The sequence below is a fragment of the Dicentrarchus labrax genome, unplaced genomic scaffold, assembly GCF_905237075.1.
Source record: "Dicentrarchus labrax unplaced genomic scaffold, dlabrax2021, whole genome shotgun sequence".
NCBI lineage: Eukaryota > Metazoa > Chordata > Actinopteri > Moronidae > Dicentrarchus > Dicentrarchus labrax.
This window is the reverse complement of record NW_026136724.1, coordinates 19,841,454-19,862,831: the sequence shown is the minus strand read 5'-3', so window position 1 is coordinate 19,862,831 and position 21,378 is coordinate 19,841,454. Positions and strand designations below refer to the sequence as shown.

The 21,378-nt window shown below is 37.9% G+C and overlaps 2 protein-coding genes across 4 annotated transcripts; one reads left to right on the top strand and one right to left on the bottom strand.

Annotated features, from left to right (window-relative positions):
- Window positions 1-1,818: 1,818 nt before the first annotated feature.
- On the bottom strand, window positions 1,819-12,147 carry dmtf1 (cyclin D binding myb-like transcription factor 1). Of its 3 annotated transcripts, XM_051391739.1 has the most exons (17): window positions 12,056-12,147; window positions 9,922-10,037; window positions 9,321-9,416; window positions 8,887-8,972; window positions 7,780-7,891; window positions 7,094-7,170; window positions 6,844-7,001; window positions 6,729-6,761; window positions 6,539-6,648; window positions 5,897-6,125; window positions 5,648-5,799; window positions 4,699-4,884; window positions 4,405-4,487; window positions 3,445-3,621; window positions 3,152-3,361; window positions 2,587-2,692; window positions 1,819-2,317 (listed from the first exon to the last, which is right to left on the bottom strand). In XM_051391739.1, exons 2-17 carry the CDS (start codon window positions 10,028-10,030, stop codon window positions 2,283-2,285), a joined length of 1,959 nt encoding a protein of 652 aa, XP_051247699.1. In that variant the 5' UTR covers window positions 10,031-10,037; window positions 12,056-12,147; the 3' UTR covers window positions 1,819-2,282. The 3 variants fall into 3 exon arrangements, with proteins under 3 accessions (XP_051247699.1, XP_051247697.1, XP_051247698.1); XM_051391737.1 differs by lacking the exon at window positions 12,056-12,147 and having other exon boundaries at window positions 9,922-12,032; XM_051391738.1 differs by lacking the exon at window positions 12,056-12,147 and having other exon boundaries at window positions 4,405-4,481; window positions 9,922-12,032.
- Window positions 12,148-13,370: 1,223 nt separating this feature from the next.
- Window positions 13,371-21,122, top strand: cwf19l1 (CWF19 like cell cycle control factor 1). The gene is made up of 14 exons (XM_051391752.1): window positions 13,371-13,526; window positions 14,838-14,922; window positions 15,010-15,094; window positions 15,187-15,288; window positions 15,415-15,629; window positions 16,246-16,361; window positions 16,495-16,579; window positions 16,975-17,127; window positions 17,305-17,467; window positions 18,133-18,212; window positions 18,296-18,505; window positions 18,586-18,705; window positions 18,794-18,891; window positions 19,965-21,122. Exons 1-14 carry the CDS (start codon window positions 13,504-13,506, stop codon window positions 20,107-20,109), a joined length of 1,680 nt encoding a protein of 559 aa, XP_051247712.1. The 5' UTR covers window positions 13,371-13,503; the 3' UTR covers window positions 20,110-21,122.
- The last annotated feature ends 256 nt before the right edge of the window (window positions 21,123-21,378 follow it).

The window sequence follows — 21,378 nt, the reverse complement described above, 5'->3', positions numbered from 1 at the left end:
TTGCGTTGTGTGAATTGTGTCTTGCTGTCAACTCCTAACTGGATTTTTATCTGTATAGAAGCCCAGTAATGTATTAAAAGTTAGATATAGATGATATATTACAACATTACATTCTAAAATAACTTGTTACATTATCAGATTACTGCCATTAAAAAGTAACTGTACTGTTACATTGTTGCCTACTAAGAAAAGTACTTATGCGTTACCAAAAATGTTCTACTTTGCATTTTATGTGCATGTCAGTTATATTGTAACCAATCAGTAATTAGCCTGCAGAGCTACAACATTTTCTTTTTCTGTGGCAACAAACAAATTGTTTGTTTTTGAAAATATAACTGGTAACTTGAATTGCAAAACTTTACGTAACTTGTTACAACAAACAAAGTGTAATCTAAAGTATCAGTGTAGGGGGCTAACATGCTACAAAGTAACGCATCCACAACACTCATGATGAACAATAAAAATGTAGTTTAAATGTAACTTTTCAAGACAAATTCTCTCAGTTAAAATTGTAAAATAAGTCAAGTTGAAATTAGGATAATTAAAATAAATTTTTACAAGAGTAAGATTTTTAGATAGTGAGCCAAAATAATGACAATAACTCAGACTTGTAACATATGGTGGGAAATTAAAAGATATGAAGTAACATTTTGACTGTCTAAATCAACATTATAAGATACTAAATTGAAACTATGAGGGAGGTGTTTCCAGATTGTATGCTAAACTAAACTAATAGCTGCGAGCTGTGGTTAATGGACAGATACATTTGGGCAAATAAACATATTTCCCCAAATTCTGAACTATTCCTTTAGTTTTAGTCACTGTTTTATATAATTTTCTCTCCACAGAACTTCCACCTGATTCCCCTCCTGCAGTTTGGTGAGTGTTCTACATTTATTTCTGTTTCTGTTTTTACTTTGTCTTTAAGTTTTGTGTGTTTTAAAACTTTTAAATTCTGATTCTCAGCCAGTTAATAATAAATGATATAGAGATAAATATGACAACACTGCCTCCCTGTGGTCTTAATGAAGAACTGCAGTTTTAAAACAGCTGCACATTCAGTAGGCTCATGTTCTTCTATAATCCTTTAATAGTTATATTATTATTATATTTTATATTAAAATATCTTTAATAATTATAAATACTGTCAGTGCTTTAATCATACTGAGCTCCACATTTCTGCTTCGGACCCATGAAGCTCAAAAGATAAACAAGATGGAAAAACGTCCATAAATCTAAGAAATCGTTGAAAAAAGGATAATTCAGAACTTGCCTTAGATTAATAATTTAAACATTTTTAAGTTTTCTTCAGTATCAGAGTAATCCAGTGATAATTGTCTGTACATCCATGTGTACACTGCAAACAGGAGCTGCTATTAGCTAATTCAGCTTACTTTTAATGGTGCTAATTTGTCAAAAATGTGAACAAATATAAGCTTTAAACAATTTACAACAGCATTTTTAATGAGCTTTAATTCTTTCTATCCCTATATTGGTTCCTGTATTGAGGCCTATATGTTGGCGTTAGCATGCATCAGATTAGCAAAAACATTTTTAACTTCCTGTATTTTCATCTTAAAGTCAAATTTCATACAAAATTTAATCTAAAATTACCTACAAGACGCTCCAGACAGGATTATCATGATGTTTAATTCCCCCCAACTCCCCTAGAGAAAAGAAATAAATCCAGTCTGAATGAGGTTTATAATAAACCTCAAACTTATCAACAAAAAAAACATTTTCTGGATTTTGTTTTTGGCAGCAATGAGCTTCCGTACAATCACACAACCTCGTCAACAAACAGAAAAACGGGACAAACACAATTGAAATAGTTTTATTTTTATGATCACATGATCCATGACAAAAAGGGACAAAAAGGGACATCATTCAAGAACTTCTTCATCTTTACATAATTACACGTACGTATGAACATGGGGGGTCTTTTAGGGGGGCCTTTTAGAGTCTCTTTGGCACTGTAGGACGTCCGCTGAAGGCCGGGCTCGCTCGGCGCCACTTTCACATTTCATCCAGGGGGTTCAGTGTGGCGCTTTAAAACACATTCACACCGATTTCAGTTCATTTACAACCACATGAGTCTGTTTTTAAAACGTGTTCACATCCTGGGTTAGGAGAGGAGGAGTCAGGAGCTTTGTTGTCCTCCTGTGCAGCAGCAAAAGCAGCAGGAGCAGCAGCAGAAGAAGAAGAAAGAGACAGGAAGTGAAGCAGCCTCCTCCTGTAGTCCTTTTCAAACATCGCCTGCCACGACGCGGCGGGAGTTCGGCTCAGTCGGAGCCGTCCTGGTTCTCCAAGATCGGATCTGAGGACGCAGACAGAGACCGATGTACGTGAGCCAGTCTGCACAAGGCTTCACAGTTAATGCCTACGTTACCCATAATGCAGCTCGGCAACACTTCAGTCAGAGATTCAGGAGCGTTATGCTATCACCCAACAGATATTGTAGACGTCAACTGACGCTGACTCGAGTGACATCACTTGAGGTAGTAGTAGAGCTCTCCAACACCTGGAAACACGCATTATAATAATAATACCTTTTATAGCCAATAGCTGGACCACAGGTGTGTTTACCTGTCAGTGTGCTGCTGATGTTGGGAGGAGACACAATCAGCACGGCGCTGCCAGACGTTATCCCAGAATGCACCACTGGACCCTCGACAGAGGAGGAACTCAGCTCCTGCACACACACACACACACACACACACACACACACACACACACACACACACACACACACACAATATTAGAATTATGACTTTTCACATCAAGAAGGCAAAAAAAATCCACCAATAAAAAGACAGAAAACTTTATTGTCGTAAAATAAAGCTGTGAATGCAGAGCTTTTCAAATTAAAAGCACGTGTACTGCGCAGCTGTATTATGTAGGATGGAGGAGCATGTAGATAATGGATTAAAACTCAAACATTCAATATTTATCATTTGGATAAAAAAAACATCCTTACTGAAGGTCCAGATTTATAACAATAATAATAATAAACTTTATTTATATATCACCTTTTATAACAGAAAATGCAGCTCAAGGTGCTTCAGAGAAACAAATCAATGACACAAGTATTAAAAACAAGAGAGATAACAGATAAAATAATTATAAATATTACAAATAAAGTTATTAATACCTTGTCAGAGAAGCCGTCTGTCATTGGCTCCTGAGTTTCCGTGACGACGCTCTCCGAACCCTCCAGGAGACTTGTGGCTTCGAGCCGGTCGTCCTGGCTCCGCCCCTCTGTCTCCACCACCAGCTGCGATTGGCTGAGAGGGTCTGAGGAGGCGGGGTCGGAGGTGACTGTCTGGATGATGACGCCATCGCTGGAGCAGAGGCCGTCCGTCTGAGCAGGGAAAAACACACGTAAACAAACAAACAAACAAACAAACAAACAGACAGACTAACAAACGCTTCCCCCGCACTGACCGACAGACTGTGGAGGATGATGTGCTCGTGCGACGATGGAGAGGAGCCTGTCGTCAGGGTAACCGTGCTGTTGAGTGGAAGCCCCTGACTGGTGGAGAGGCTGAGCGGCAGGCCCTGATTGGACGTCGTCTGGAGGTAGTAGGTCCCCGGGGTGCCGGTGGGCTGAAGGTGAAAGGACTGGAGCAGAAAGACGAGACGAGGAAACATCTCTGTTAAAATTGTATCGTAGCATCACTAATTCCTACTTCAGAGATTTTTATTGTATATCGTTGAGGAATAAAGAGTTTACACAAAACTACATAAGAAGTTGTAAAGCTTCCAGATCTCACTATAACAGACGGATTAATACTAAATTTATATGGGATAAACTACATAGAGCTGCATAGAGTTGGTGGTTAACCGGACAGACAGACAAAAAGTTAGGTTTAACAATATTTATAACATAAAGCAGCTTGTCTAAATGGTTAGGAAGTCCTCTTATGCACTGTTTCCCCCTTTTCTATAATTTCTAAGTGACTCAGTGATATTTTACGGATATTTCATATTATATTCAAAACTGTACAATGAACCCAAACAGTGATCTCAGTAACTGCAGGAAGTTTGTGTTAAACGAGTGATTTGAATGAATTTTGAGCAGATAGTTTCCTTTTTAGGGAACTTTTGTTTTACAATTGTCTGTCTGTATTGTTTTTTTTAATGATTTTTAACAATCATACAAACTTAAGACGCTTCTTTTTTGATAAATTCTGTGTTTTCTTGTCCCTGACGCTTGGCCTATTGTTCTTTTAGATAATCTTCTTTACTGTTCTTCACAGAAGTGAACCAAATGTTGAGGTATAGGACTACTGTGTATAAGTTTTAAGTTCTCCAGCAAGCTTTGGCGACCCCTACTGAGGGTTGGGAACTATTGCTCTTAAGTGTATTTATCGTTGTAATTGTGTTTGATCGTGTTGTGCTTACAGGCAGGATCTCGAAGGTCTGCAGGGCTCCTGTGTTCAGAGTGATGGTTTCACTGTCGCTGGCTGCAGCTGAAGAATCTGAAGCTTACAGGGAAACACAAAGATCCACTGTCAGGAATCAACAGTACATACAGTACATATATATATTTATATATACAGGACAAAGTTCAGTCCAACAAACAGCTGCAGTGTAGCTGGAATCTTTGCTGTTATAAACGTCTTCATCATCAGCATAGAAGAGCATTTTACCTCGAATCTACATAAAAGAAGACACAAATGTTGTCCTGAGTCTCACCCAGGTGTGTGATCTGCAGCGGGATCTGTACGGGGATCTGCAGCGCGGCCACAGAGCTGGGGGCGGGGCTGCCACCGCCCTCCTCCAGCCGGGTGAGTCGGATCTGTAGTGAGGAGGAGGAGGGGCTTCCTGGTCCGGATGATGTCTGTGAGGATGCCACCAGCTCCTGGAGAACCTTCAGGAGGACTGAGGACACACAGATAGACACACAGGTGAGTGTCAGCAGTTTTCTGTGGTTTATTTTCATTATACTTTACAGAAACAGCATAAAAAATACAATTGCACGTTACAAAATCAACAGCATAAAGAACAGTTACATATAGAAACTGCCTTGCAGTAAATTAAACAATTAAAAATTAACATATAACTGTTTTTGGCCACTTTGGGGGCAGCAGAAACAAGCTATGAACACAAAACGAGTGAAATTAGTGAAATCCGTCAGTGGTGTAATTGGGAAACTGGGCATGTTTGTTTTCATAGAAATAGCTAATACAATTTGGACTTTCTATCATTTAATAAACTGACAGACATATTTTATGGATATTTCATATTATATTCAAAACTGTACAATGAATCCAAATAGTGAACTCCGTAACTGCAGGAAGTTTGTGTAAAACAAGTTATTTGGATGAATTTTTAGCAGATTATTTCCTGTTTAGGCAACTTTTTATGCAATTCTCTGTCTGTATTATGGATTTTTTAATCATTTTTAACAATCATACACATATATCCAGCTTCTTTTTTGACAAATTCAGGGTTTTCTTGTCCCTGATTCTTGGCCTATTATTCTATTAGATAATTTACTTTACTTTTCTTCACAGAAGTGAACCAAATGCTGAAATATAGACCTACTGTGTATATTTTCTAAGGATTTATTTACGGGAAAATCTAGAAAACTACATTTATACTTTTATTTATACTATATTTATGTAATATAATGTGTGTGTACCGCTGAAGGGGATCTCCTTGTGATTGGCTACTTGTCTCTTGATGCTCCACCACTTCGATCGTAGCCACTGAGGCGATCGGACGCTGCTCCACCCGCCTGCAAGATCCTCCCACTTGATTTCATTCTCATCCTCCACTTCCAGCTCCGAAATCCTGAAACACGTCGTTACAGGTTCACATAGTTTACAATGTGGATTTCTATTATTATTACGCTGGTACAAACACACACACTCATATATAAACTCTGTACCTGCGTATGAGGTTGAGGTCGTCTTCCTTCATCCACTCTGTTCCTCCGCTGTGTTTCCAGTTCAGGTAGTTCAACCACTTCGACCGGCACTGTTTCTCTGAGCGCGTGCGAACCTGATCGGCGACCGTCGCCCAGGAAACGCCTCCTGTGACCGCCGACCCCGGTGTCACACCCGCCATCTCATATACAACTTCGGCGAGGCGTCTCTCCTCCTCCTCACTCCATTTACCTGTTGTTGTTTTTAAAAGACAACACACAAGCGGATTTTATATGAAAAGTTGTTAACTGAAGATTCACACTACAAACAAAGCTTCAAGTGTTTTCTACCAATTTTTGCACTATAAAGATGATAATTTTGTACTAAAGACGCCCAAAAACACCCCAATTTAATATTTATGTTTATGTGGATTTATGTTGATCTTGTCAGACGATGGCGTGTTTATATAAAAGCAGCAGCTTGGGAATGACTGCTGGAGTTTATGGGCCTTAAATGAATTAAATCTTAGTATTAAATCACTAATTCATATTGCATAGTTCAGTTACACAATATGGCAAACAGTAAAATATGTGAATGAGAATAATTACACATGGAAAACAAGTTAATATCCCCAAATTCCAGATTTATTTTCACATAATCTTCACCTGTGTTGCACGTGTCCTTCATCAGTCGGCAGCGATCTTTGACAGAAGAGGCACTGCGACCCAGAGCTGCTCCGATAGTCGCCCAGTCGTTCCCATGTTTCTCCCTCAGCCTGAACGCCAGATATAAAACAACTTGTGTGTATTTAAACAACTTTAATGTTAAAAGCAGACACACAAAGGTTTTACTCACGCTTTTAGCTTCTCTATCTCGTCAGGAGTGTACCTTAGGGAAAACAAATGAGTATTAAAAGTGAAAATAAACAATAAATGAGGTGTTTTCTGTCACATTTTCGACATAAACTCACTTGCCGACGTGGTTTCGGTTGTCGTACATTCGCAGAACTCGCCTGTAGACGGCGAACAGCGGCCGGTTTAAGCCCAGCGCCACAGAGCGGTAGAAGTCCTTCCTCTCCTCTTTGGACATCTCAAAGATGATCTCTGCCGGGTCTTCGATGCCTCGGCCCTGAAACACACACAGAGGCAGTCGTACAAAATGTCCTCCGACGTGATTAAGGACAGAAATAAAGACGGACGCGGGCACAGAAAGTTGCGTACTGTTACGTATCGTTCGATGTTGCTCATCAGAATGTCAATCTCCTCTTTAGACCACATTCCCTGCTTCCACTTATGACCTGAAGGGGAAGAAATGTTGAATCAAACACATTTCATAGTTTTGCTTTTTGGATAAGAAGAAATACATTTTATTATTCATGAGCCAGTAGTTATCAAACTAATTATGCTATAAATGATTGTGTTTTCTTCCTGTGATAATAGTAAAATAAATACATAATGGTCAGTAAACCTCAGCTGGAGTTTTCATACATTAACCTGAGTTAAAATCATGTTTAGTTTCCTTTGTTAGACACTCATATTTGTATGTTTACCACAAAGATCCCTGTGTTTTACGGCCTTATTTGTTTCATTACAGCGTCTTTTCAGAATAATATTGACTGTAACTACAAATACACATTAAATTTATGTTTTTTTACCCAAAAACATCAGGATGTTACTTTTTTCAGCCCTGACTCGTGTCTGCAGGTCCCTTCAGTCTCCATAAGGCCCCAGCAAAGTCCAGCAATAAAGTAAGTCAGTGTTTAACCTGTGAGGTGAAACCCTTAAAAAACTTCCTGCACAACTCGCACCGCTGTTGTTAAACTCAAATCTTTCATCAACACGTCAGAGGAAAACCTTCAGGGAGAATCGACCAGAACAATAAAACGTGAGTGGAGACAAACCGTTACCTTTATTAGTCAGAGTGTCTTTGTCTTCTTTGGTCGTGAACCACGCCTGACTGACAGGTGACACCTCTGCTTTCTGATTGGGCGAGAGAGAGTCCTCATCCTCCTGCAGAATCTACAAACACACAGACAGACAGACAGACAGACAGACACACACACACACACACAGCTATTTTAACCATCAAATTTAATTAAAAATGTAAAACAATCACCGTTTCCAGCTTAATTCATCCGATTTGTTTAGGTTTTTTAGTGTTTAAAGTAGCTCCTCTGTCTGACGTGGTGCTTTGAATGTGTATTATTGCATCAGTGTTTTGGAGACATATAATAATGAACTTTTAGACTCATATTTTAAAGAGAAATTCACAGATACATTGATATTTTTCATCTGGAATGAAAATATGTGGATTTTGCACCGATCAGACTCAGCAGAGATACTCAGAAGGCTGCTTTTCTTAAACAAATAACTTTATTATATAAGTTAAATACTCTTTTCAACCTCATAAATAGTTGAACACATACATTGTCAACCAGTTCTAGTTGACGTTAGGCTTGTTCAGGATGAGCCGACGTCACACGGGCAACATTGGCTCTTAGTTTTGGCCACCTTTTCCTTATTTTCTGTGTGATTTTAATGTTGAACTCGATTTCAGCCGGTGCGATGAAGGTTTAACCAGCTAAACACACAGATCTTACGTGGTTTATAATAATAATAACGTTTATTTATATATCTGAACATGATCTGCAGGTTACAGGCTGTAACGTTTATTCTTTGAAGGCTGCTGGAAACTGCTGAAATCGTTGTGTTTTACATTTTAAATTAAGGTCAGTTCATCTCAAATGAGCTTATTACTGAGAGCTGCCTTCTCTCGGTGCAATCACAGCGCTCTCTGCTGGACAAACCTCGCACTGACACTAATATATTATATTATATATTATATGCTTCCTACATTATAGGCCAGATTCTCATCCTTCTGTGTGTTAATGAATATTTTATTTCTCATTCAACACAAACTGGTTGCCTGTCGACCAATCAGTGTACACAAAGTGAATCCCTCAGGATATATAAGGAACTTTTAGTGAGGAAGAAGAAGAAGAATAGAAAAGTACCTGAATCTGAGCGACGCCCTCCTCGGAGAGATCAGCGTCTGCGGTGGCCGTCATCGTCACCTCGAAGCCTTCGTCGTTCTCCGACACTGACGGGAGGAAGGAGAGGAAGAGTTGTTACAGCTGCAACAACAAAATCCTGTTTTAGTTTTTAATATAATCAGCAAGAAACTGATAGTTTATTTAAAATGTAAAACATTTAGCTGCGTTGATTCATGGATTAGAAATTAGATTTAACATTTATTTATATGTTTTATTAAAGTTAGAGAAAGTCTGAAGATACGTCAATAACCACACTGCGAAAATACAGAATATAATGAGTTAATTCATTTAAAAACAAGCTCATTTAGCTCCCAGTGAGATGAGAAATAAGATTTAAAAGCCCAATTTCAGCGACAGATTAGAGGACGTTGTTGTAAAGGTGAGGACGTTCTCACTCGGTAAGGTGACCACGGAGAACTGAGGCGCGTCCGAGTCGTCCTGTTCGTCTGCAGAGAGACGCAGTTTCTTCTGGAGGGGCTCCGAGTCCTCGTCTACACACACACACACACACACACACACACACACACAATTAACACATGCTCTGTCCAATTACACCAACACAGGTTTGTTTACACACAACTAGAGCTGCATTTAACAATAATTTATGGATTATTCGCTATTATTTTTTACACTTAAATGACTTTTTTGGTTTATAAAATGTCGGAAAATAGTGAAAAATTACAATCTGACGTCTTAAAATGTCTTAAAATGTCCGACAAAGAGTCAAAAAGCCAAAAAATACTCAGTTTTCTATCACATAGGTTAGAAAAGTTGGGAAAAAAGGAGATTTTGGGGCTTATTTTGGCTTGAAAAATGACGTAAAGGGATAAAATAGCTCCACAAAAAACACAGAATCAGAAATAGTTTATTTATTTATCGTAAATTTGTTTGTTACAGTTGCTCGAGGTGCTCACACGACATTAAGAATAGAAATGTGTGTGTGTGTGTCTGTCTGTGTGTGTGTGTGTGTGTGTGCGTGTGTGTGCGTGAACCCACCGTTGGGAGGACAGTGCAGTATGATGCTTCCATCGCTGTCCTGAGTGAGAGTGACGGACTTCACAGTTTCTAACGCTGCAGCCTCGTCATCCTCCGCTGCTGAACTCATCGTGCAGCTGAGGATCAATAACACACACACACACACACACACACACACACACACACACACACACACACACAAGGTCATGATACTGTTTGTATTGTAGGAAAATCTGGTTTTCTAACATGTTTTCACATCGTTTCCATTACGACTATTTTCATTATCGATTAATCTGCTGATTAGAAAATATTTAATTTATAATGATATAAAACAGGAGATCAAACACTAGAGAAGCTGAAACAGAGGCATAATTCACATTTTTTCTTTAAAAAACGACAGAAATCGATCGAATCGAACAAAATTGTTTAGATGCAGATTCATTTTCTTATTGATTATTCACCTAATCGATGTTCCACATACACTCACTGACCACTTTATTATATATATCCATATATTTACTGTTTTATGGCATTTATATAAGTGCTGTGTGCTTTAATTACATTGTATATATATATATATATTTATCCTGATTATTTTATTGTTTATTGTTGATTGTTTTGCCAGAGACAATAATTCTATAAAATGTTGAATCCAAGTGAAGAACAGCAACAAATATGCCAACAAAAAGCCCAAATATATAAATAAGACATTGTCCAGGACAACGGGAAGCATTTTTTACTTCAACGTATCCATGACGATTACAGTAATTCATAATAAGTAACATAATTAGCCAAAAGAAAGATATAGTGTGCTGCAGAACTCCCTTCAAATTTCTGTTGTTTTAAACTAAATGACGTATTGTAACTGCTATTAAACTCCAACAACATGACTTAAAACATTTAATGTATTGTTAGATGGGAAAGGTGAATTCGGGATAGAAATTATTTATGAACAAGTTTCATATTTTTATAAAGATCTTAACTTAAAGAACGAGCTCAGGCTGCTCGCTACTCGAATTTTAGTGGAATCATACAATATAAATATACTGTTTTATCTTTAATGTTTGTAGTTTCATTGTTTTATTATTGTTATTTCTTGTTTTATACTTTGAATGTTTTGAAATGTTTTATATTGTTATTCCTGTGTTATAGCACCTTGTAACGCTGGAAAGGCACTTTATAAATAAAGTTTATTATTACATTTATTAGTATAATATCATGATATATCAATTATGATAATAAATTATTGTATTTTTTAATGCATGCATCGCTATTTGGTGCAGAGACATTATTCTGGTGAAAACACAAATAAATTAAACTACTAAAATTCACACCAAACTCCCTTTAAAAATATTCCTATTTAAAGCCAAATTGCATACTGGCTTTAACAGTCAACTCCCACATAAGTATTTATGATATTTTACTCATCATTAGTTTGGATTAGTAAACTCGGGTGTGAAATTATATATAAATAATGCAGTTATCTCAGTAAAAACCAAGCACTATAGTCTGACATTAAACTGCTCGCTGCCGCCCTCCGCTGTTCGCCAGCGCAAACACAATGATGTAGATAAACAGAGGCCACAACAAACAGCAGATTGGCCCTAATTTATCAAAACATGTGTCGTGCTTATTGGACAGTATATAATCCCGGATTACAGGCTGGGCCACTCTTAAAAGATTTTACTTCAAATTAAAACCAGTCGTGTACTTAAAGTCCAACATTCTGCAAGAATACGTAAAATTGGTCTTTTTTTAAATGGAGTTCGGCGCAAGATCCCATGCATCGCTATTTGGAACACAACCCTGGCATTCAGCGCACAGATGGATGGATGCGTGGACTTTACATCGTATACATAAATAAATATAAAACCACAGAAGTAACGTATTTATCTTCTAAGACAACAATGCTTCCGCTTGCTTTTCCCCATTAGCATCCTGCCAGCTAACTAAATGAAAAGACGAAAAAATCTCCGGCGCCATGTTCGTGGACAAGGTGAAGCTTGTGGCGTCGGTGCGGTTTTTGACGCTGTTTGTTTTTTCTTTTTTTGCGCTTTATTCTCCGTTTTTTTCGCACTTTGCGCTTTCTCTGCGCTTCCCCGCGGCTCCGACTACCGAACAGAAAGTGAATTTTACTTTTGATTTGGCTACTTACTTCCTGTTTTTGGTCCGGGGACTTGCGAGTTACCAGGATGAAGGTAAAGTGCCAGGATGGAGGATGGGGCGACCGAGGCCCGGCGGGTTGCCAGGTGCGGAGATTATCCGAAAACTGCAGAGCTGGAAGTCTTTACTGGTGTTAATATTAATAATAATAATAATAATATTACTGTAACTAGTAGTGTAGCTTATTAATAATGTATTTTAGTAATAATATTACAGTTACAGCCCCTAAAAATACATTTTATTGTGGATTTTATTTCATTTTCAGTCAGATTTTTGTGAGGCATAACAGATAAAACTAATATAATTAGTAAGTAATAATATTAATTTTGAAAAGAGTTAATGAGTAATAAATTACTTTTTTTTTTTTTAGTAACTTGCCCAACATGCTCTGTGTTATATAAAATAGTGATATTAAAATAGTTTATTTACTTTTTAATCTAATAAGATAATAATAATTAATAATAATAATTAATAATAATAATTAATAATAATAAATAATAATAAGAAGAAGAAGAAGTTCAATTGTGTTTATTTATTTATTTTTACATTAGACACAAAAGAATATATCAATAAGATTTATTTTGGAAACGATTCGATAATCAATCAATAGTGTAGTGTGTAGAAATCCAAAACATTGATTGCTTATGACTTTTTATGAATATTTTTTTATGTGTTTTTCATTTTTAATTAATTAATTAAGTGTTAATTGAATATATTTTAAATAGAGAAAACTTGGCAAATGTTAGTTGCAGCTTTATAAAACTAACTATCGGTACCTGTTATATTGGTTCATAATGTCATTTTCTTTATTTTATTTTCCCTTTTGTGTATTAGAACAGGAAAATTCTATTCCATACTCATTTAAACACAATTTATGTGTATTAAAATGAATGCATGTACAGATTTATTGTGACCAACAGTTAAATTTAATAGCAAACAACCTGTTTTATTGAGCGTAAACGTTAATTTTTCACCTTAGAAATAATCTTGAACTTGAATCCCGCTCATTACACTTAGGATGTGGTTGAAAGCTCAGTAAAAAGCGAGTCAGTGGACCTTTAGGTTGCTTAAAATCTGTAAATATTTGAACTGAAAAACAAATTTGCGTGCAAGAATCCAACCTGGCAACCAACCAGCTCCGCTCTGAAACCTGTCCGGGCAACAACCTGCTTTATTTATTTATTTAAATTCACTTAAATAATATAAAACAGACATTAAAACCCCACATTGACACTAAATAAGTTATGAATTAATTTAAACTTTTTTTTAATGTGCAAACTGGAAACACACTTTGATGGTCACCGACGCGGGATTTGCTGAGAGGGAACTGGTTCCGGTGGTTGTTTCCATCGGACCACTATTGGCGCCGAACGGAACATTCAAGCAGCTAAAATCCAAAATCCCACATTTTTAAACTTCTTGCTGTAATTAAACCAAAACATGGGGGAACAACCAGTGAGAGTGTAAGTTTAACTCTATTTATATTTAAACTGGTTTCATCTGGTTAAACGTTGTGGTTGAATCTGTTTTTATTTTTATTTTTATTTACCATGAAGTGTCTGTTGGTTTCAGTGTCTGTTGGTTTCAGTGTCTGTTGGTTTCAGTGTCTGGTAAAGATTATAAAAGCTTTTGTGGACTTTCAGGACAACTGAGGGTTTCTTATTAAAGTTTAAAAGTAGGTCAAGTTGTGTCATTTGCGAGCAGTGCGAACCGCGACCACCCTGCGCCGAACCCCATTCAAAATTTGTATGATTTAAGGCCGCGTTACTCTTCGGCTGGTTTGTACACATCGTAAGATTTAATGTGGCAGCAGAGGCGACGTTAATGAAGTGAACTGAAGAATCCGGCGCACATTAAGTTCACCAAAATATATTTACTGTGAGAGAATTTAAATCTGCCTCCTGAATGTTATTTATTACCTATGGAAGCTCATTTCTGCCAATATGACAAAATAAAGGATTCTGTAAATGTTTATAATGAGAAACTTTATCAAAATAATTAGAAATATTGACTTAGTGTCTCAAAATAATGAGAAACTTTATCAAAATAATGAGAAACTTTATCAAAATAATGAGAAACTTTATCAAAATAATAAGAAACTTTCTTAAAATAATGAGAAACTTTATCAAAATAATGAGAAATATTTTCAAAATAATATGAAACATTTTCAAAATAATGAGAAACTTTATCAAAATAATAAGAAACTTTCTTAAAATAATGAGAAATATTTTCAAAATAATGAGAAACTTTATCAAAATAATGAGAAACTTTATCAAAATAATGAGAAACATTTTCAAAATAATAAGAAACTTTCTCAAAATGAGAAACTTTATCAAAATAATGAGAAACATTTTCAAAATAATAAGAAACTTTCTCAAAATGAGAAACTTTCTTGAAATAATGAGAAACTATCAAAATATTGAGAAACTTTATTATTATTATTTCATTATTTCAAGAAAGTTTCTCATTATAATCACTTATAGAATAATATGAGATTTACAACCGGATCCATTAAAATTTCACAGATGTATTTGATCATATTTTGTCTGCAGAATTAAAATGTTGTCTTTAATATCGACCTGTGCATGTTTACCAACAAACAAACCACCGTTTTAAATCATAATTTATATAATAAATGTATTTATTATAATGGAAACTCGGCAGTGTTGAGCTTCAGTGTGGAGGTTGATCCATTTTTCAGCCAATAGAGACTAAAACTTCTTTAAATTAGTTAATTAAAGTAATTAAATTAAATTAAATATGTGTGTTTGCAGTTTGGCGTGTGGGGACGTTGAAGGCCGGCTGACCGCTCTGTTCAATCGAGTCCAGGCCATCCAGAAGAAGACCGGACAGTTTGATGTGAGTCAGTTAAATTAAACTTTACAGACGTACGATAAAATAAAAACGTCGCTAAAAATCTAGAATAATAAAAACTTTCTCCCGCAGTTGTTGCTGTGCGTTGGAGAGTTTTTTGGGACGACGCCGGAGGCCGAAGAGGAGTGGCAGCAGTACAAAACCGGAGCCAAGAAAGGTACGAACATCTGCAGATGAAGAGAAAGAGGCAGCTTAAACCAACGTGGGGTTATTCTGAGGCTAGTTTGGTCTGTTTTTGTGCCTCCTCAGCTCCCATCCACACCTACATCCTCGGAGCAGCGAGCCAGGAGACGGTGAAGAACTTTCCCAGCGCTGACGGCTGCGAGCTGGCTGACAACATCACGTATCTGGGTAAGACAACAGGCACTTGATGAAGCATGCTAACAGGTTGTCGGATGGAGAAGTGATCAAATAAAGGAACTGTAATTGTACAATAACGTTTCCATTATTTAACACGTTGCCTAATGTGCGCTTCAGGTCGGCGAGGTGTGTTCACGGGCGTGTCGGGGTTACAGATCGCCTACGTCAGCGGTCGGGAGGCCCTTCAGGAACCGGCCCCGGCTCACTGCTTCACATCCAAAGATCTGTCGGCCCTCGTGGCTCCGCTGACCAGCAGCTCCAAGTTCAGAGGGGTCGACATCCTGCTGACGTCACAGTGGCCCCGAGGGGTGTGGCACTACGGAAACAACCCGGTAACGATGAGCAATATATAAATGTTATTGTTATTGATCCATTTCTGGTCCATTTTTAACCGAGAACTGCGGATTTCCAAGATCAAGAATGAACTTTAAACGTTGTAATTATAAGAAAGTCACTGGCACCAGACTCCATTGACAAAACCAGCAATTTAACCTCTCAGATAATCATAAAACACACTTCAAACTGGACAGGAAACAAAATAAAAGTCACCAAAAACCATCTTTTTTTTGTCCTTCCAACAACTTCCAACACTGATTTGGTCAAAATAAACCTTAAATTCACAGAGTTTGATGTGAAAATATCCAGGAAACAGGCTGAAATAGCAGCAACGCAATCCTTCCAACCAGAAACAACTATTATATCGCCACCAAACCCCATTGACAAAAACAGCAATTTTACATCAGCATCCTAACATCATTAAAACGGGATGAAAACAAAGTAAAACTCTTAGTATTTGTTAGTCTTTCCAACAATCACCAACTCTGCTATGTTACTCCACCATATCTTTACACATATAATATAGTTATTTGCTGCTATATTAATGTTTTTTATACACACACACACATAAAGCTTTAAGGTTTCTGTTGTTTTCTCGTGCTTCTGTTGCAGGAAGTGAACACAAAGTTCTGTGGGAGCGGCTCCGTCGCCAACCTCGCTGACAAACTGAAACCGCGGTACCACTTCGCTGCACAAGAGGGCGCTCACTATGAAAGGCTCCCGTACAGGTAGACCGCACAGCAACAAGGAAGTGCTCAGACTCCGTTTACTCCCTGTTCCTACATCCTGAGTATTTTTGTGTTGTTTGGTGCTTTTTGCGTGTTGACAACACTGTTCGTGCGTTTCCAATTCCACCGACAGGAATCACGTTATTCTCCAGGAAAACGCTCAGCACGTCAGCCGCTTCATCGCCCTGGCAACCGTCAACAACCCAGCGAAGAAGAAGGTGTGTGTGTGTCTTCTCTGAGTAACACACAAACATGATGCAGATATTTCTAGATTCAGCGTGGCTCACACTTCCTCTGGATATCATTATCTCTGTTGTTCATTCTGTATAAAATATTGATTAATCCAATCAGAAATCATAGGAAGAAAAAAGACTGCAGGACTTGCCTTAGAATAATCATGTTTTTAAGTTTTCTTCAGCATTAAAGTAATCCAGTGATACTCGTCTGTACATGCATTAATACACTGCAAACAGGAGCTCCTGAAAGCTAATTCGGCTTACTTTAATTTGCCAAAATGTTAGGCTAAAGGTTTTAAATATGGGTTTTCCATAGAGTTTTACACTGACTTTTTTCCTGAGCCATCTGTCTGTCTCTGTCTGTGTGATCGCTGCAGTATTTGTACGCGTTCAACATAATCCCCATGAAGACCATGGATCCATCAGAGCTGGTGAAGCAGCCGCAGGACGTGACAGAAAACCCCTACAGACACCCGGCTAAAAACAAGACAGGCAAACAAAACACAGGCTTCAGCGCCACAGAGGAGGAGGTACAGAGCAGTTAAAGTACTGTCATCATGCCATGTCGGACAAAGTGGCCCAAAAACATCTATTTTAGACAGAAAATGGTGCAAATTTAAAGTAAATTCATCTTTTTCTGTATGTGATGCAGTTTTATTTTGAAAACCCAACCCGCTCTCTGTCCTTCCTGTCGTCTTTTTTTTAAGGAGCCGGCCGCTCAGTTCTTCTTCGACCTGAGCAAGAAGCAGGGCGGGGGTCCTCGAGGCCGCGGCAGGAAGAGACATACGGACGGGGAATGGCAAGGACGAGACCAGCAGCGTGACGGAGACGGGCATCTTCAGGGACAGCCCAAACAGCCCCGCAGGCCCCGTGAGTCCAACCAGGAAAAACATGACTTGTTGTTGATTTCCTGTGTGCTACCCATCGACTGACAGAGCATCCGGGGTTTGATTTATGAGCTCAGTAAACAGTTTCCTGATGAGTTTATGGTCTCATTCTGTGGTTACAGTCTTCTTCCATACAGCATGATGTTCATTTAGTAACTGATGGTCCCATTTAGAGTAAAACAGACCATAAAGCAGGGTATGCTTTAGGGCGGGGCTACCTTTGATGACAGCTCATTCTCAACGGAAAAAAAAGACAAAAAACACTCTAAGCCGACTAAAAAATACACTAAAAATCCTATAAATTACAAAAGAAATACAGTAAAATCACATGAAAAAGACAAAAATACACAAAATCCCCAAAATACACAAAGACATACACAAAAAAATATAAAAAAAACACATAAATTTCAAAAGAAAAAAGAAAAATAGATGAAAATGCACCAAACTAAACTTTATTTATTTGGGATTGAAATTTTCCGAGGGAGACCTGGACAAGACAGCAGAACGGTTACAGTTTAAATACAAAACAAAAATCACACACACACACACAAAGAAAGGACTAACATGGAGCTTTAGCATGCTAAAATGGTGCAAATGAACTACCAGATTGAGTTGTTTTCTTTAATATCTCCTCTTTATTGCGTCCAGCTCAGCCCACTGGTCCCTGCTGGTTCTGTCTGGCCAGTCCTCAGGTTGAGAAACACCTCGTCATCAGCATAGGAACACACGTGAGTTCATACCGTAGACATTAAATATACAGGGCCTCAACTGACAGCGTCATATGATAGTAAGTCACACTTTCTGTTCGCAGTGTTACCTGGCGATGGCGAAAGGCGGCCTGACTCCTCACCACATGCTGATCCTCCCCATCGGCCACTACCAGTCCGTAGTGGACCTGAGCTCGGAGGTGGTGGAGGAGATGGAGAAGTACAAGTCGGCCCTGAAGAGCTTCTACAAGAGCAAAGGGGAGCGCTGCGTGGTGTTTGAGAGGAACTACAGGAGCCAACACCTGCAGCTACAGGTAGAAAACACACGAGATGTCCTTTTAAATGTATTAAATATTCACCAACGTTGCTAAAAAGAGGGACGTTTTCCGTTCAGGTGGTACCAGTGCCGCTGGATCGCTGCTCCACAGAGGACATCAAGGAGGCGTTCATGGTCCAGGCTCAGGAGCAGCAGATGGAGCTGATGGAGATTCCTCAACACACTGACCTCAAACAGGTACGTATACGACACACACACACACATACACACACAGTAGGTGACAGCTGAACACGATAAAGTCGATATTAAAGCTGTGTGTGTTCAGATTGCTCCTCCAGGGACTCCGTACTTCTACGTGGAGTTGGACTCGGGGGAGAAACTCTACTACCGCATCCAGAAACATTTTCCTCTGCAGTTTGGAAGGTAAGCAGCACAAAACTTTATTTATACGACACCTTTCATACCAAAATGAATACAACAACAACAATAAAAATAAAGTAAATACAAATAAAAAACAGCAGGGAGACAAATAATGGAAAAAAAGAGGTTACAACCTAAAAACTAGAAGGTTATAATATTACTTAAAAGTAAAAGCACCGCACAGGATCCTGGAAAACATGGAAATTTAGACACCAATCATGGAAAAGCCTGAAAATGTATTAAAATGACAAAATATCCTGAAAATAATCAACATTGTCCTGGAAAACTTTTATTGTATTTTATCTAATTTTAATATGTTAGAAGATGAAAATAAAATAAATTCTGCTTGATTTGAACTCTTATTGCAGCGGGAAAATCGGCTGTGAAAGATACAAACTTAAATGTAAAGTTAAAGATTTAAGAAAATACTTTATTAAAAAAATGTGAATATAGACTTAAAAATGGGGCTCAGAAGACAGTTAGGCACTAAGCTGACATTGGTTCTTCACTATATGTTGGTGTTGGCATGTTTCCAACTATATCAGATGAGCAAAAAATATATCTGAGTTCCTCCATTTTCGCACAGAAGTCAAATTTCATACTTGGCTGATTAAAGAAAATATATAAAGTGAATAAAAACCTCAGAGATCCACGAGGAAGTTGCTCTGAGCAGGATTTACATGACGGGATCAGTGAGTTCCAGAAAAAACAGGAGGTAATTTCAGCTGTAATTATTACTGGGGTGAAAAATTACCCACTTATGCGCCCCAGACGGGATTAAAAATCACAGCCGAGTGCCCCTCCCCTGAGAGACGTGATCCGGTAAATGTCCATGTCCATTACAGACTGTAATTTCCTGATGGTTAAAATGTGTGAAATTACAGAAGAGCAGAGTGAATATTAGCTTCCCTCACCTCCGCCTGTAATGTCAATCCTGTCTGAATTATTTAGGATTGTATTGTCCACTTACTTTAGGCCTTGCAGTCAAGCAGTCATGTGTTTCCCAGCACACCTGCAGTGTGTTTGTAACCTGCTGCCTTATGAACAATATAACACAGATGTTTGTGTGTTTGTAGGGAGGTTCTGGCCAGCGAGGCGTTGCTGAACATCCCGACTCGAGCCGACTGGAAAGAGTGTAAACAGAGCAGAGAGGAAGAGGAGGAGAGCTGCAAACAGCTGAGAGACAGTTTCCAGCCGTTCGACTTCGCCTGGGAAGACTAACACTATCACACAATCGCTGTTTTTTGTTTCGGTGTTGTTGTTTTCGTTCTACAAAACATCCTCCCCTAAACTCTTAAACAAGTAGTTTGACGTTTTGAGAAACACACGTTTTCGCTTTCTTGCCGAGAGTAAGACGAGAAGATTGATACCACACTTGCATATATGGTGAAGCTACAACCAGTAGCCGGTTAGCTTAGCTTAGCATAACACCTGGAAATAGCTAGCCCGGCTGTGTCCAACGTGTCTAAAACAAGCTAACATCTTATGTCTTGTTTCTTTAATCAGTGAGCTTGAGAAGTGCTGGTAGGTGGATTTGTTACCTTTTGTTACCCACCTTTATGCTAAGCTAAGCTGGCTCCAGCTACATATTTAGCACACAGACATGAGAGTGGTATCAATCTTCTTGGCTAACTCTCGGTAAGAGAGTAAATACAAGTTATTTCCGAATATACCCAAATGTTTCGTTCCACTTTCTTTTTAACAATATTTTGTTGCGGGTGAAGCGATGGAGGGAACTCCAAATTATCAGTTTTATAAGTTAAAAAAAAGCTTCTGTGTAAAGTTTCTTAAATTCTATAAATTTTTCAGAACGTTTTCTTTCACAACAGGTTTTATTTTTATTAAAGGAGACTTTTCTTTATCAGTGTTGCTGGCAAAAAAGCAGCGAGAAAAGCTCAAACGTGATAAAGTGTTGAAAACTGATTGTTTGTGAAGATTTGGCGTCTTTTACTTTTTCCTGTCAATGTTCCAGTTTGTTCAGCTGCAGGATGAACCCTTTCACAATAAAATTTGAATCCACAAAGACTAAACCTTTATAAATAAACATTGTACAAACCAGCAGCTCAGAAACATTTTCTATAATTTCTATGGAGGCTCTTTTGTTCAAAGGGTAAAAAATGTTTTTAAATGTGTTTCTTGTATTTTGTAAATGACAGAATGTACAATTAAACTCTCTTTTTTGGGGTTTTCTGGCGTTGTGTTTGTCATAAGTTCAATAAAAGGCAGAAATCCTACTTTTATTTACATTTATGGTCATTTTAGTATTTAAGATTTAACATCAAATGAATATATTTGAACTCAAAAAACATTATTGTGGCTAATTAGTGAAGGATTCAATAGGAAAAAGGGACATTAGAAAACAATATTACTGTTTTATTTCCTGATTTTGAGACATTTTTCCAAACATATTTAATTCAACTGGGTCTGTGTAACAAACCATCTGTTGCAGTCAACTTAATGGTGAAAATACAGACTCAAACCAAACTGATT

What these genes read in the sequence shown, in the direction of transcription:
- cwf19l1 (XM_051391752.1), top strand. Translation starts at nt 13,504, where the DNA reads ATGGGGGAACAACCAGTGAGAGT. An exon ending in AGAAGACCGGACAGTTTGAT is followed by an intron (nt 14,923 to 15,009) that starts GTGAGTCAGTTA and finishes TTTCTCCCGCAG; the next exon opens with TTGTTGCTGTGCGTTGGAGA. An exon ending in CAAAACCGGAGCCAAGAAAG is followed by an intron (nt 15,095 to 15,186) that starts GTACGAACATCT and finishes GTGCCTCCTCAG; the next exon opens with CTCCCATCCACACCTACATC.
- dmtf1 (XM_051391737.1), bottom strand. Translation starts at nt 10,108, where the DNA reads ATGACCTTGTGTGTGTGTGTGTGTGTGTGTGTGTGTGTGTGTGTGTGT. An exon ending in ACTGCACTGTCCTCCCAACG is followed by an intron (nt 9,417 to 9,921) that starts GTGGGTTCACGC and finishes GTGTGTGTGTAG; the next exon opens with ACGAGGACTCGGAGCCCCTC. An exon ending in AGACACTCTGACTAATAAAG is followed by an intron (nt 7,171 to 7,779) that starts GTAACGGTTTGT and finishes CTTCCCCTTCAG; the next exon opens with GTCATAAGTGGAAGCAGGGA.